The 13,003-nt window shown below is 51.3% G+C and overlaps 2 protein-coding genes across 7 annotated transcripts in view; one reads left to right on the top strand and one right to left on the bottom strand.

Moving 5' to 3' along the window:
• The window catches only part of B9D2 (B9 domain containing 2), a 7,047-nt gene extending 4,683 nt beyond the window's left edge, over positions 1-2,364 (bottom strand). The window contains exons 1-2 of one of the 2 annotated variants that reach the window (XM_047078004.1): positions 2,189-2,364; positions 1,436-1,527 (exon numbers count right to left, since the gene is read on the bottom strand). In XM_047078004.1, the coding sequence (XP_046933960.1) occupies positions 1,436-1,523 (88 nt within the window). In that variant the 5' untranslated portion in view covers positions 1,524-1,527; positions 2,189-2,364. The remainder of the gene's footprint in view (positions 1-1,435; positions 1,528-2,188) is intronic. The other variant, XM_047078005.1, reaches the window with a different exon arrangement.
• TMEM91 (transmembrane protein 91) overlaps positions 1-13,003 on the top strand; it is a 20,839-nt gene extending 7,836 nt beyond the window's left edge. The window contains exons 1-5 of one of the 5 annotated variants that reach the window (XM_047077999.1): positions 2,540-2,613; positions 5,822-5,926; positions 9,036-9,274; positions 11,936-12,085; positions 12,597-13,003. In XM_047077999.1, the coding sequence (XP_046933955.1) occupies positions 5,842-5,926; positions 9,036-9,274; positions 11,936-12,085; positions 12,597-12,755 (633 nt within the window). In that variant the 5' untranslated portion in view covers positions 2,540-2,613; positions 5,822-5,841 and the 3' untranslated portion in view covers positions 12,756-13,003. Of the gene's footprint in view, positions 1-2,539; positions 2,614-5,821; positions 5,927-9,035; positions 9,275-11,935; positions 12,086-12,596 lie in introns of those variants that run through there. The other 4 variants (XM_047078002.1, XM_047078000.1, XM_047078001.1 and 1 more) reach the window with 4 other exon arrangements.

Genomic DNA, 13,003 nt, shown 5'->3' with positions numbered 1-13,003 from the left:
CTGCCCCTGAGCTCTCTGCTGGATTAACTACCCCCCCACCACCACCAAGAGCCCTCTGAAATAATAAAAATCATGTTGGTGATCTCTTCCTTCTGGGCCAGATGAGGAAAGTACCAGGCCTTCAGTCAGGTCCTTCACTTACGAGATTTCCCAACACCCCTATGAAAGACAAATATTCCCACTCTACCACTTTACAAATGAGGAAAATGACGCTCCAAGTGGGGGACGGGGAGGGGGGGGGGCGGTCGGCACCTGGCCAGGGTCACAGAGCAGGTGAGTGGTGGGGTCCAGACTGGAAACCAAGTCTGACTCCAGGGTCTGCCTCTCATCTGCTCAGCTGGAGGACCCCAATTTCCCTGGGGGATCTCAGCCACCACTCTACCCACTAGGGAAATCACAAAGGACCCAGGGCCTCCAGAGATGAAGGCGGCAATAGCCACGCTATTTCATGAGCATTTATCTGTGCTGGGCAACACACCCAAGGCTTTACTAACAGAACCCCAACCAGTTTCTACACAAGTGAGGCAAACGCTAACTGGGTCAGGCCCTCTTCTCAGTGCTGGTTGATATTCATTTAGTCCTTACAACAACCCCATGAAGTTAAGTATTGCTATTATTCCCATTGTACAGACAGGGAAATCAAGGCAAAGACAAGTGCCCAAGGTCACGTAATTAATATGCGGTTTTGAACTCAGGCAGTCCACTCTTAACACTCTGCTGCCTCTTAGCTGCTATTAGCTTCCTTTTTAGACAAGGAGACTGAGGCCTAGAGAGGTCAAGTCCAAAGGCCACCACTCAATAGGTGAGGGACTTAGCATTTGAGCCCAGATCCGGCAGGCTATGGCCCTACCCTTGATGCTATGCTGTCTCTGATGGGGAAAACTGGGGCTTCCAAAGTCTCTCCTGCACCTGTGTGGATGAACCTGAATGACTGATAGAAAGGGGTTCCTACATTCTCACAGAGAATTATGAATACAGTAGGGTGGCCTCTTCTCTGTAAATCTGGGATGGAAACCCATTTTACAGTAAGAATTTAATACATGGAGACTGTTAAGCAACGAATGGAGATGGGAGAGGGACCCAGGCCCCCCACACCCCCCAAGACAGTGAATGAAGTCCAGTGGGGATAGGCTGTCTAGGGTTTTGAGGATTGGGAGTGTGTCTGTGTGGGTGGGGTGGGGGGGAATCTAGCCTATAGTCCCATATCCTCAGGGGCTTTGTGTTCAGAGAAGGGGAGCCAGAGCTCCCACAGATATGAGATGGGAAGAACAAGGAAGGAGTGTGAGATTCACATTGTCAGAGGATGGTCATGGCTAGGAGTCCTGAGAGCCAACGGAAGAGGAGGATCGGGGACTAGGCGAGGGAGTCAAGGAAGGGGAGTAGAAACTCTGGGCTTGGAGGTCTGGGTGGGGAAATGAACCAGGCCCCAGAATACCTGTGTGGATGCCCCACTTGCAGAAGAGGCTACTTTCCGAGAACCCGGTGGCCCCCATGATCTGCCCGATCACGTGCACCTCAGCCATGGCCCTGAGGGAAAAATGTAATCACAGCCCTGTGAAGTAAGTGTTCTATTATGTCCACTCGACAGATGGGGAAACTGAGACCTACCAAATAAGGGGCAGTAGGATTCCAAGCTAGTTTCGTCAAACTACTGAGGCTGCCGCCTTAACCATGGGCCTGACCGCCCCTCCAGGAGAGCCCGGGAAAAATGACGGGGGGGTGAGGCGAGAGCTGAGGGAGAAGCTGGCATCTCTCTACCCGCTTCTAAAATAACCTCTTCCTGGGGCGCCTGGGTGGCTCAGTTGGTTAAGCGGCCGACTTCAGCTCGGGTCATGATCTCGCGGTCCGTGAGTTCGAGCCCCACGTCGGGCTCTGTGCTGACAGCTCAGAGCCTGGAGCCTGTTTCAGATTCTGTGTCTCCCTCTCTCTGACCCTCCCCCGTTCATGCTCTGTCTCTAAAATAAATAAATGTTAAAAAAAAAATTTAAAAAAAAATAAAAAAATAAAATAACCTCTTCCTTAAACTCAGCGCAGCGGAAAGCCCCGCCCCAAAGGCCAATGGCCCCGCCCACAGGCACAAAAGCCCCGCCTCCTCACGTCGGATCCCGCAAGCGCCAAGAGGCGCAGGCCTTTTAAGTGCAGGGCCGCCTTAGCCCCGCCTCTAAGCCCGGGCATGCGTTATTCCTACCTCAGAGCACCTAACGGTTAGGTCGGGCCAAGAGACAGCGGGGATTGCAGTTCATGGGCCTGACCTGTCCCTCTCTCCGCGGATGCTGACTTCCTAGGCTTGGCTCGCGCCTCTCCCAGGACCTTCCCGGCAGCGAGAGACCTGAGGCGCTGATCCCTCCGAAGCTGCGCCCGCCTTCGGGCTCCCTGGTTGTTGCTGGGGCAACAGCAGCCTCCTCCCCTAGTCTTGCACCCGCCCTGCGGGTCGCTAATTGGCCCTAGCAGTCTTCGGGGCGGGGCTAATATGTGATGGACGTTTTCTCTCCCCCTCTCCATTTTGGGAAAAGCGTCTCTCCGCACACTCAAAGGTTCCGCCATTTGGGGCGTGGTCGGGCAGCTGCCATCTTGAGTGGCTGAGGAAATTTGCGCGCCAACTGTTTCTGCCAGGTACCTTCCTCACAAAATAAGCGGTTCCATCCACGCTGCCTGCCTCCTCGAACGCTCTCTCCCAGCCAGGACCACAAATCAGACTTGAGCCAGGACCAAAGGGGAATCTCCCTCAAGGTCACTGCCTGCATCCCCCTTATGAAAAACATTCTTCCTCCTTCTGAGAAACTCAAGTTGGGGAGAGGGGTTTTCCTTCCTTTTTGGGGGGTTTCCTGTGGCTCCTCACGGACTGATAAATCCAACTTCCTTCTCAGAAATACTGTTAGTGCTGATTCTGAGTAAGAAGGGAGCGTGGGGGAAAGGGGATGAGATATGAGGAACTGAGGCCTCTTTTTTCTGCAGAAAATCTGGTTCTTGAAGGCTGGACTCTGCCAGCAACTGGTCATGTGCCCCTGCAGGTCTCCAGGTCTATTATCTCATCTGTGTAATGGGTACAAGTAGAAGGACCGAGTCCGACGCACCGACATACTCTGATTTCGTGAGCAGTGTGCCTTCACCCTCCAACTCCACTTGAACCCTAGTCCCTATTCCTCTAGGCCAGACCAGGAGTCCAAAGGAAATTCATTTTTCGACTTTTCCCAAAATGAGGCTACACAAGTGAGCATCCCGAAGTCAAAATTATAGGGAGGGGGCAACATTCGAATAGAATAGTATTAATATACAGAAAATAATTCAATAGGATTACATTTCACTAATAGGTATATTTGAAAGCTACCATTTACTGAGTGTATTTTCTATGCCAGACCCTGTAAACTGATCGTTTTGATTGCATGATTTTGTTTAATCCTGAGACATCCCACAGGGCAGTTAATATCAGCTTTGTTTAAGATGAAAAAATTGGGGCAAAATCGTTTGCCTTAAATCACATTGATTGTAGTTCTCACTCTGTCCCTAAACTTGATGTTATTAACCTCTCTGCTGTCCTTCCTTTCTTGGATACACGTCTTTCAGTATCCAAGGGCATATGGAGGTTGTGCCTGGGTATCATCCAAGACTCCATCACTAACAGCGCACCTGACTTCAGCTCAGGTCACCATCTCCCCGACTGTGGGTTCGAGCCCTGCGTCGCGTCGGGCTCCTTGCTGACAGCTCAGGGCCTGGAGCCTGCTTCGGATTCTGTGTCTCCCTCTCTCTCTGCCCCTTTCTTGCTCATGCTCTGTCTGAAAAATAAAGAAGCATTAAAAACTAAAAAACAAAACAAAACAAAACTTCCCACATCCAACCAGTCGAATCCTGTCAGTGCTCCTTCTTAATTTTTTATTTATTTATTTATTTATTTTTTTTTTACTGGTTTTCTCCCTACTGGTTGATATTAGTGATTAAGAAAATGGTTCCCAGGTCAACTACCTAGATGTAAGTCTCAGCTCTTCACCTTCTGTGTGACTTCTAGCCTCTCTGTATCTTGCTTTTCTTTTCTGTAAAGTGAGGATGAATGATAGGCCCCATCTTGTTGGACTGTTGTCAGGACTTGATGAGTTAATATATGAGGTTGTTTTAAAATATGCTCACACTGGAGCCCTCGGGTGGCTCAGTCAGTTAAGTGACCGAGTCTTGATTTCGGCTCAGGTCATGATCTCACGGTTGGGGGATCCAGCCCCAAGCCCAGCTCTGTGCTAAGTGTGGAGCCTGCTTGGTATTCTCTCTCTTACTTGTACGTGCTCACTCACTCTCAAAATAAATAAGTTTAAAAACTTAAAAAATAAAATATGCCCACAATTAATTTTATTTATTTATTTATTTATTTATTTATTTATTTATTTATTTATTTTAGTAAGCTCTATGCCTGACTGTGGGGCTCGAACTCACGACCCTGAGATCAAGACTCACATGCTCTTCAGGATGAGCCAGTCAGACACCCCTAGCCACAGATTCTGGGATGTGCCTTCTTTCTTTTTTTATTTTCTTTTATTTTTTAAATTTATTTTTTAATAACTAATTTTTTGAGAGAGAGAGAATGAGCAAGCATGGGGGCGGGGAGCGTCAGAGAGAGAGGGAGAGAGAATCCTAAGCAGGCTCCATGCCCAGCATGGAGTCCCACACGGGGCTTGATCCCAAGACCCTGGGATCATGACCTAGGCCAAAATCAAGAGTTGGGCACTTAATCGACTGAGCCACCAGGTGCTCCGATATATCTTTCAATTACGTGGAAACCAGTTCCTCTCCCCTTGAGTCTGAGCTTCACTCAAAACTTCCTCGTAGCCAATAGAATATGGCAGAAGTGTTGCTGTGTGACTTCCGAGACTAGGTCATAAAAGGCGTTGAGTCTTCCTCCTTGCTCTTTCTCTCGGATGGCTCCGATGGGGAGGTCGGCCACCACCATGTCATGATGGCAGAGAAGCAGCCATTGGAGAGACCCATGTGGAGAAGAACTAAAGCCTCTTGCCAGCAGCCAACACCACGTGCATGATCCGTGTTGGAAGCAGATCTTCCAACCCCGGTTAAATCTTTTTTTTTTATTATTTTTTTTTTAATTTTTTTTCAACGTTTATTTATTTTTGGGACAGAGAGACAGAGCATGAACGGGGGAGGGGCAGAGAGAGAAAAAAGGCTCCAGGCTCTGAGCCATCAGCCCAGAGCCTGATGCGGGGCTCGAACTCACGGACCGCAAGATAGTGACCTGGCTGAAGTCGGACGCTTAACTGACTGCGCCACCCAGGCGCCCCTACCCTGGTTAGATCTTTAGATGACTATAGCTCTGGCCAGCATGCTGACTGGAACTTCATGAGACACCTGGAGTCATAACCACCCAGCCAAGCCATTGCCAGATTCCTGACCAGCAGAGACGATGTTAGCTGATAAATGTTTGTTTGAAGCCACCAGGTGTTGGGGAATGATTTGTTATGCAGCAATAGGTAATTAGTACAAATGTCTAATGAATTTAGGACAGTGCTGGAAAATAGGAAGCACTGTGAATGTTCGCTATTGTTGATGGGTCTTCGCGTTGTTACTTTTGAAATGGAATATTTCACGTATCCTTTTGTTTTTAGATTAATTTCTTTAACCTTTATTCATTTTTGAGAGACGCAGAGAGACAGAGCACGAGCGGGGGAGGGGCAGAGAGAGAGGGAGACCCAGAAGCTGAAGCAGGCTCCAGGCTGTCAGCACAGAGCCTGAGGCGGGGCTCGAACTCACGGACTGTAAGAAAATATATTACATTTTCTTCACCCAGTCCTCTACTGATGGACACTGGTGTGATTTCATCTTCCAGATGTGGCGAATAACACTGCTATGAAGCGTTACAAATACTTCTTCAAGACCCTGCTTTCAGTTCTTCGGGGGTACGTACACAGGAGTAGAAATGCTGGCTCCTCTGGTAATTCTATTTTTTTTTTCAGTTTTATTTTATTATTTTATTTTATTTTATTTTATTTTATTTTATTTTATTTTATCTTATTTTATTTTATTGTAAGAGATAGTGAGAGTGGGGGAAGAGGGAGAGAGAGAGAGAATCCGGAGCGGGCTCCACACTGTCGTGCGGAACCCAGGAGCCCCAAGATGGTGACCCGAGCAGAAATCAAGAGTCAGTCGCCGTCAGACACAGAGCCTGCTTGGGATTCTCTCTCTCTTTCCCTCTCTCTCTACCCCTCCCCCCACTCTCCATAAACTTAAAAAAAAAAAAAAAGTCAACAGGCTTGTGAGTATTCATGCCCCCATCCCACAAATAGTTACTGAAGGGCTACTTTGTGCCAGGCACTGTTCTAGGCCCTGAGGCACAGCGGTGAACAAAAGGGATCGAATCCGGCTCCTGGAGTGGATACCGATGTGGGAGGAGTCAAACTACAAAGGATAGAAAGATATCATATGTTTCATAGTGATTAGCTGCATGAAAAAAACAACCAGAGCCGGGTTAAGGAGATAGTAGCAGGTTATCTCTCCCAGATAACACAGTCCTGCTGCAGGTCCCTCTCTTCCCTCCCCTGCCTGTCGTCTGCCAGAAACTCTGCCTGCGCCAAGTTGCACTTGCAGACACCATCTGCTCTCCCTGGGAGTGGGGCCCGTGCCAACTCCAGCGTCTGGACTCTTGGCACGGAGCCCTGGAGCCCTGGAGCAAGGGAACTCTGGCCAGCCCCGCATCAGAGGGGAATCGTCCAGTTTGACTGGGCCTAGTGATAAGGAAGGCTTCTGGGCCGAGGAAGCCAGTGCAAGCTGGGTGGACTCCATGAGGGAGAGAGTCCTCCGGGGTGAGAAGTGTCCCTTACCGAGACTGATGGGAGCCGGAAGTTGTTGATAATACTCCTAAACATCATCAAACACACTCAGAGTGCCTATATTGCCAGGCTTTGGGTAAATGGTGGACGCTGGGTATCGTGCCTGATCTAAGTGCTTTACGGATGTTATCACGTCTAAAAGGCAAGGAGTGTTTAGCCCATTTCACAGATGAAAACATGAGGGTTCCGAGGGGTGATGCCATTGTACCGAGGACACAGAGCAGGTGCCCTGAAGAGCCTGGAAAGTAACTCGGGTCTGTGTGGGTCTAAACACGGTCTCGTAACCACCACTTGCGCCACCTGATAACCAGCACATCACCCCATTCCTGGCCCTCTCCCACCTCGGCCTCCTTTGCGTGGAAGCTCCCACCGTACCCTTTTGCCCTATTTCCTCCCCTTCCCTTGGGCCAGCAAGGAAAACAGCCCTGGGGTACAAATCTGCCGGTCCTGGCTCCAGCTGTTTACCTCGGCCAAGTGAGCGCACACCTCTGACCCTCAGTCTCTTTATCTGTAAAACTTTAGATGGAAATAGAGCTGCCGAGAGGAGTCAAAGCCACCGTGATTGTAAATCCCCTAACCCACCGGCCAGGGGTCCGGGCTTAGACCGCACTCAGTGAACTAGCGTCAGGCTCGCAGTCAAGAACCCAACCTCTCTGCGCCTGTTTCCTCCTGCGTACAACAGGACAGTAAATGACAGTGTCTCTTCAGTCCTTGCGAGGAATAAATGTCTACGCGTCCATGCACAGCACTGAGAGCAGTGCACACAGTTAGCCGCTGTTGCTGTTATTATTATTGGGCAAGGAGAGTGGCGGGGCGGGTGGAGGCGGGCCGAGCCAGAAAGGCCCTGGAGAATCGGGGGCGCCCCCTCCTCCACCCCGCAGCGCTTGGGCCTGGGCGAGGGGGGGTCGGGGCCCACAGTCCCTGGAGTCCCCCGCTTGCTCCCACACACCCGGGGTGGCAGGGTTTCCGTGCTGGGCGCTGACGTCGGCCTTCAAGGCCCCCTCCCGGGCCGCGGCGGAGGGCGGAGCCGGGAGCCCGCCCGCCGCCCCGCCCCCATCCCCGCCCCCGCGCGCTGCGGGCCAGGGGCTCCGAGGGGGAGCCCAGAGGAACGCGCACAACCCGCACCCCCCAGGCCCAGATCCCAGGGAGCGCGGGGCTCGCTGAGTTCAGTCACTTGCGGGCCGCAGTGTCCAGGCGGGTGTCGGTGCAGGGGCCCAGGAGGTCCCAACATATGGCCGTGGGCGGTGAGTGAGGGGCACAGGTGGGCGGCACTGCGCCTCCCCTGGGTCCTAGTGTTGGGGATGGGGAGGCAAACGTTGGTGAGGAAATCGGCTCCAGCCAGGTTTGGTGAGGGCGGGAGGCTTGGGCCCTCAGGGGGGATGGTGGGGTGGCATTATTCCTTGAGGTTGAATGTGTATGAGGGTGGTGGGTTGGGGCTGTTATGGGGGAGTTGTGCAAAGGTGGATTCTGGTAAAACAGGAGGTGTGGGGGAGCTGATGAGTGTGCAGGCAATTGTGTAGGGCCGTGGATGTGGTTGGAGTAGGGGAGGGGTGCTTGGACCGGGTGTTTGGGGCAGGTGTGCAAGGGAAGTGAGTGATGGGAACAATGGAGAGTGTCTGGGATGCATGCATGGGAAGCCTGTGCGTACGTGTACAAATGGGGGATCTGATGCTAGGGCGGCTAGGGGTGTGCGAGGAATCATTTGGGATGAGTGTGTAAGCGGGTTGGGGGCTCCAGAGGAGTGTTTAATGGGAGCTGATGTTGTTCAGGGCAAGTATACAAGGAGCCATCGGGGAGATGAATGCCAGCAGGTGGAGGTGGGGGTTGGGCTGGAGTGGATGAATATGTGTGGCAAGGGTTTGGGGTATTCAGTGTGCAGACTTGCAGGTGCAGGGGATGTGTAGTTCATGGGGCAAGTAAGTGTGTAAGACACGGTTTGGAATAAGTGTGCAACAGGTATGTGGCTTTTGCCTGAGGAGACAGAATCCCAGAACTGAATGTCCAGACCCCTGAGTTGTCTTCACAACTTGGCCCAGCGTCTTTTAGTCTTGGGGCCTCAGTTTTACTATCTGTAAAATGGGTCTGATGGTCAATGAGCTAACTATCGTCTCTGCCAGGAATCTCTCCAGAGTCAGGAGTCAGGGGAAAGATGGTGAGACTTTGTTATAACTGTTTTTTTTTTTTTTTTTTTTTTTTTCTTTCCTCTACCTCCAGAAAACCCTTCCCAGAGCCTCTCCCCAGTCATGGACAGCCCCAGTCTTCGAGAGCTCCAACAGCCTCTGCTGGCAGGTGTGGGCTGTGGGCCCCCCATCCAGAAGCCTGGTGAGCCCCAGCTGGGGCCTCCCTTTGGAGAGACAGCCTTTGCAGAGTCCCTGAGGGGTTGGCAGCTCCTCCCACCACCTCTTCCCACTGTGAGCGCTGGCCTTGGGGAGCCAGGGCCCCCTGACCTTGAGGTAGGAGCAGCAGGTCTTAGTGGGAGCTGGGGGAGAGGGAGGTGAACTCAGCTGTGGCCAACACCTGGCTGGCTGGGGTACCTACCTTCAGCCTGGGGGGTCTCACTTCCCACTGCGTGTGGACTTCCTACGTTCCTAGTTATGATTTTTGCTGTTCTGGTTTCTTCACCTTTTTCTCTCCAGATTTGTCACTCATCTTTCTTCCCTTGTCTTTGGTTCTCTGTCTTCCCTCTGATTTCTGACTCCCCTATTCTCTGATTTTCTCTCTCTTTCCGTGCCGGCCCTGGTCTCTTCTTTTCAAATTAATGTGTTAATTTGTATAATTTCTTATTCCTTGTATCTACTGTGAAGCTTGTCTTTTATATTTTTTTCAAGATTTTATTTTTAAGTAATCTCTTCACCCAATGTGGGGCTCAGACTCACCGCCCCGAGATCAAGAGTCACATGCTCTTCTGCCTGAGCCAGCCAGGCGCCCTGCTTGTCTTTTATTTGTTACACATGGTTTTCCAGTTACTATTCCTGTATAAGAAATCACCTCAGGGGCGTCTGGGCGGATCATTTGGGTGAGCATCCGACTTTGGCTCAGGTCATGGTCTCAAAGTTCATGGGTTTGAGTCCTGCGTTGGGCTCTGTGCTAATGGCTCAAAGCCTGGAGCCTGCTTCAGATTCTCTCTCTCTCTGCCCCTGCCCCCTGCTCATGCTCTGTCTCTCTCTCTCAAAAATAAATAAACGTTAAAAAAAAAAAAAATCACCTCAAAACTTAGTTGCTTAAAACAGCAACACTCATTATGGCTCATGGTTTCCATGGGTCAATTTGGGAAGGACTTGGTTGGGTGGTTCTGCCTCAGGGTCTTTCATGAGGTTGCGGTCAGCCGGCGGCTAGGGCTGAAACAGTCCATGGCTGAAGCAGCCGGGAGCTGGGTGGGTATCGCTCTCTTAACCTTGGGGCTTATAAATGACTCTCCCCTTGCAGGCTGGTTTGGGCCTCCTCACAACATGGCAGCTTCAGCATACTTCGCGTCCTTATGGGCCTTCAGCCTCAGCATGAGGGCTCTGGTAAGGCAGAGGCTGCCTCACCTTTTCTGACCTATGCTCGGAAGTCATGTGGCATCACTTTCACCACATTCTACCAATTATGAGTGAGTCACAGCCTGCCCAGACTCCAGGAAAGGGGACACAGACCTCACCCCTTGGTGGGAAGAGTATCAGTCACACTATAAGAAGGGCATGTGGGATGAGAGAGATGGCTGTGGCCATTTTTGGAAACACAGCCAACCACATTGTGGCAGTTAGCATCACTCTGACATTGTATGTGTCTGATAATTCCATTCTTTGAAAAGTTTGAGGGCCTTATTATTAGTATTGTTATTTTTAAAGTTTATTTATTTTTGAGAGAGACCAAGCACGAGTGGGGGACGGATGGAGAGAGGGAGACCCAGAACCTGAAGCAGGCTCCAGGCTCTGAGCTGTCAGCACAGAGCCCAACACGGGGCTCGAACCCACAAATTGCAAGATCGCGACCTGAGCCGAAGTCGGTGGCTTAACCAACTGAGCCACCAGGCATCCCTTGAAGGCCTTATTGTTTCTGCTACTTCTCATTTATGGTTTCATATGTGCCTGGTTATGTTTGGAATGTATGCTGGTCATCATGTTTGAAAAATTATTTTTATTTTTATTTATCTTTTAAATTTTAACGAGGCTCCATGCCCAACGTGGGGCTTGAACTCATGCCCCTGAGATTAAGGGTCGCGTGCTCTACTGACTGAGCCAGCCAGGTGCCCCTGAAACATTATTTTTAGGACTATTATTTTGTGGCCTAGGCTGAAGGTACATACCATTGAGAAGATTTGGTTTGCTTCTGTCAGCCACCTGGGGTCATTACCAGTTAGAGATCACTTTTAATCTAGTTCACAGTTTGATTGAAAGGCTATTTTTCTGGGATTGGCAAATGCCCACAGCGCAAAAGAGGCCTCAGTTCATTTGACCTCTCTGCTGATTTTAATTTCGGTTTTGGCCTTATAGGAATTACTTAAAATCGTGTGAGCTATTTGATGCAAGATTTAGAAACAAAAAAACAAAAATATTTTTTAAAATACAGAATTTCTAGTTTTCAGCAGGCAGGTTTGTCCTAGTAATTTAGGTCACTAGAGCTGTCTCTCTCTCTTTTTAAAGTTTATTCATTTATTTTGAGAGAGAGAGAGAGAGCGCGCACATGGGAGGGGCAGAGTGGGGGAGAGAGAGAATCCAGAGCAGGCTCAGCACCATCAGCGCAGAGCCCGATGTGGGGTTCCAACTCATGAACCTCGAGATAATGACCTGAGCTGAAATCAAGAGTCAGATGCTCGCTCAACTGACTGAGCCATCCAGGCGCCCCCACCCCCCCAACCCCCAATCTATCTCCACTTCAGGGGCTGTGAGTGGCCCCGTGACGTCTTTGAAATGGAACATAAAACTTTGGGTGTGAATGGGGCTCTTTGGAAACAGGGTACACAGCTTCCCCTCAAAGGGATCCAGGATGTAGAAAAGTTCAGAGCCTATCTCCTGGAACATTTTTCTTTCTTGCTGTTTCTGGGGAGGCCCTGGTATTGGTCTTTGGGGAGCAGAGCAGTGGGGCAGGGAAGGTAGGTGGAGATGCCCACCCAGGCCCTCTCCCACCCATAGGATGCATCATCCAGTGACAGCGACTCGGACTGGGATGGGGGCAGCCTTCTCTCCCCGCTCCTACCCCACGACCACCTTGGCTTGGCCGTCTTCTCCATGCTCTGCTGTTTCTGGCCTGTGGGCATCGCTGCCTTCTGCCTGGCCCAGAAGGTCAGTCTGTGGGTGTGGCTGGGAGGGGGCTGGATGTAAGAGAAAAGTGCATTCAAAACAAAGCAGAGGTGCTATATGTGGGGGGAAACCAAGGTGGAGAGAAGGATCTACATAGGAACATTGAAGGGTTAAATGAGTGTTTCAGAGTGAAAGCCCAGAGTGGTGGTTCAGAACCTGAGCTCAAATCCTAGGTCTGACGCGCTCTTAAGACTTTTGGACAAGCCACTTAACCTCCCTGTGCCTCATCTGTAAAATGGGAATAATTCTTCCCTCTGGTTCACCATGAGGTCCCAACGAGTTAGAACAGTGGCATAGAGTAATAGATGTATATTTTTATTACCCAGCCAGTCTCCCCTGTGCCCGACCACAGTAGCGGCTCCCTGGTTTTGGAATCTATGAATGAGTGCGTGGGTGTACCGGCGTGGGAGGGGCTCGGGGAAGGGTCTGGGGCTGCGGGAAGCAGGGTGGGATGAGGGGATGCCTGAGTCACCGCTGCCCAACGCCTCCACAGACCAACAAGGCTTGGGCCAAGGGGGACGTCCAGGGGGCAGGGGCTGCCTCCCGCCGCGCCTTCCTGCTGGGGGTCCTCGCCGTCGGGCTGGGCGTGTGCACATATGCGGCCGCCCTGGTGACCCTGGCCGCCTACCTGGCCTCCCGAGAGCCGCCCTAGTTGCCCGCGCGGCCCTCACTGTGAATCAGGGGCCGGCACCGGGCGCGTCGGCGGGCAACGTGGAGAATCCGGGTGGATGAGGCGGCGGCAGCAGCGGCCACCGCCTCCTTCCTGGCCGCCACAACGAGATTAAACTCCAGACACTCTCGCAGCCAAACCTGTGTCTGTGTGTGTATGTGTGCGAGGGTGCGGAGACCAGGAAGGGGCAGGCTGTCCCCGGGGTGCTCCGTGACAACTCGGAGCTGGAG

The sequence above is a fragment of the Lynx rufus genome, unplaced genomic scaffold (assembly GCF_022079265.1).
Source record: "Lynx rufus isolate CCGP_SWC_20201006 ecotype Redwood Valley unplaced genomic scaffold, mLynRuf1.p SCAF_16, whole genome shotgun sequence".
NCBI classification, from domain to species: domain Eukaryota; kingdom Metazoa; phylum Chordata; class Mammalia; order Carnivora; family Felidae; genus Lynx; species Lynx rufus.
The sequence above is the reverse complement of the archived record's forward strand: the minus strand, read 5'-3'. Positions and strand labels throughout refer to the sequence as shown.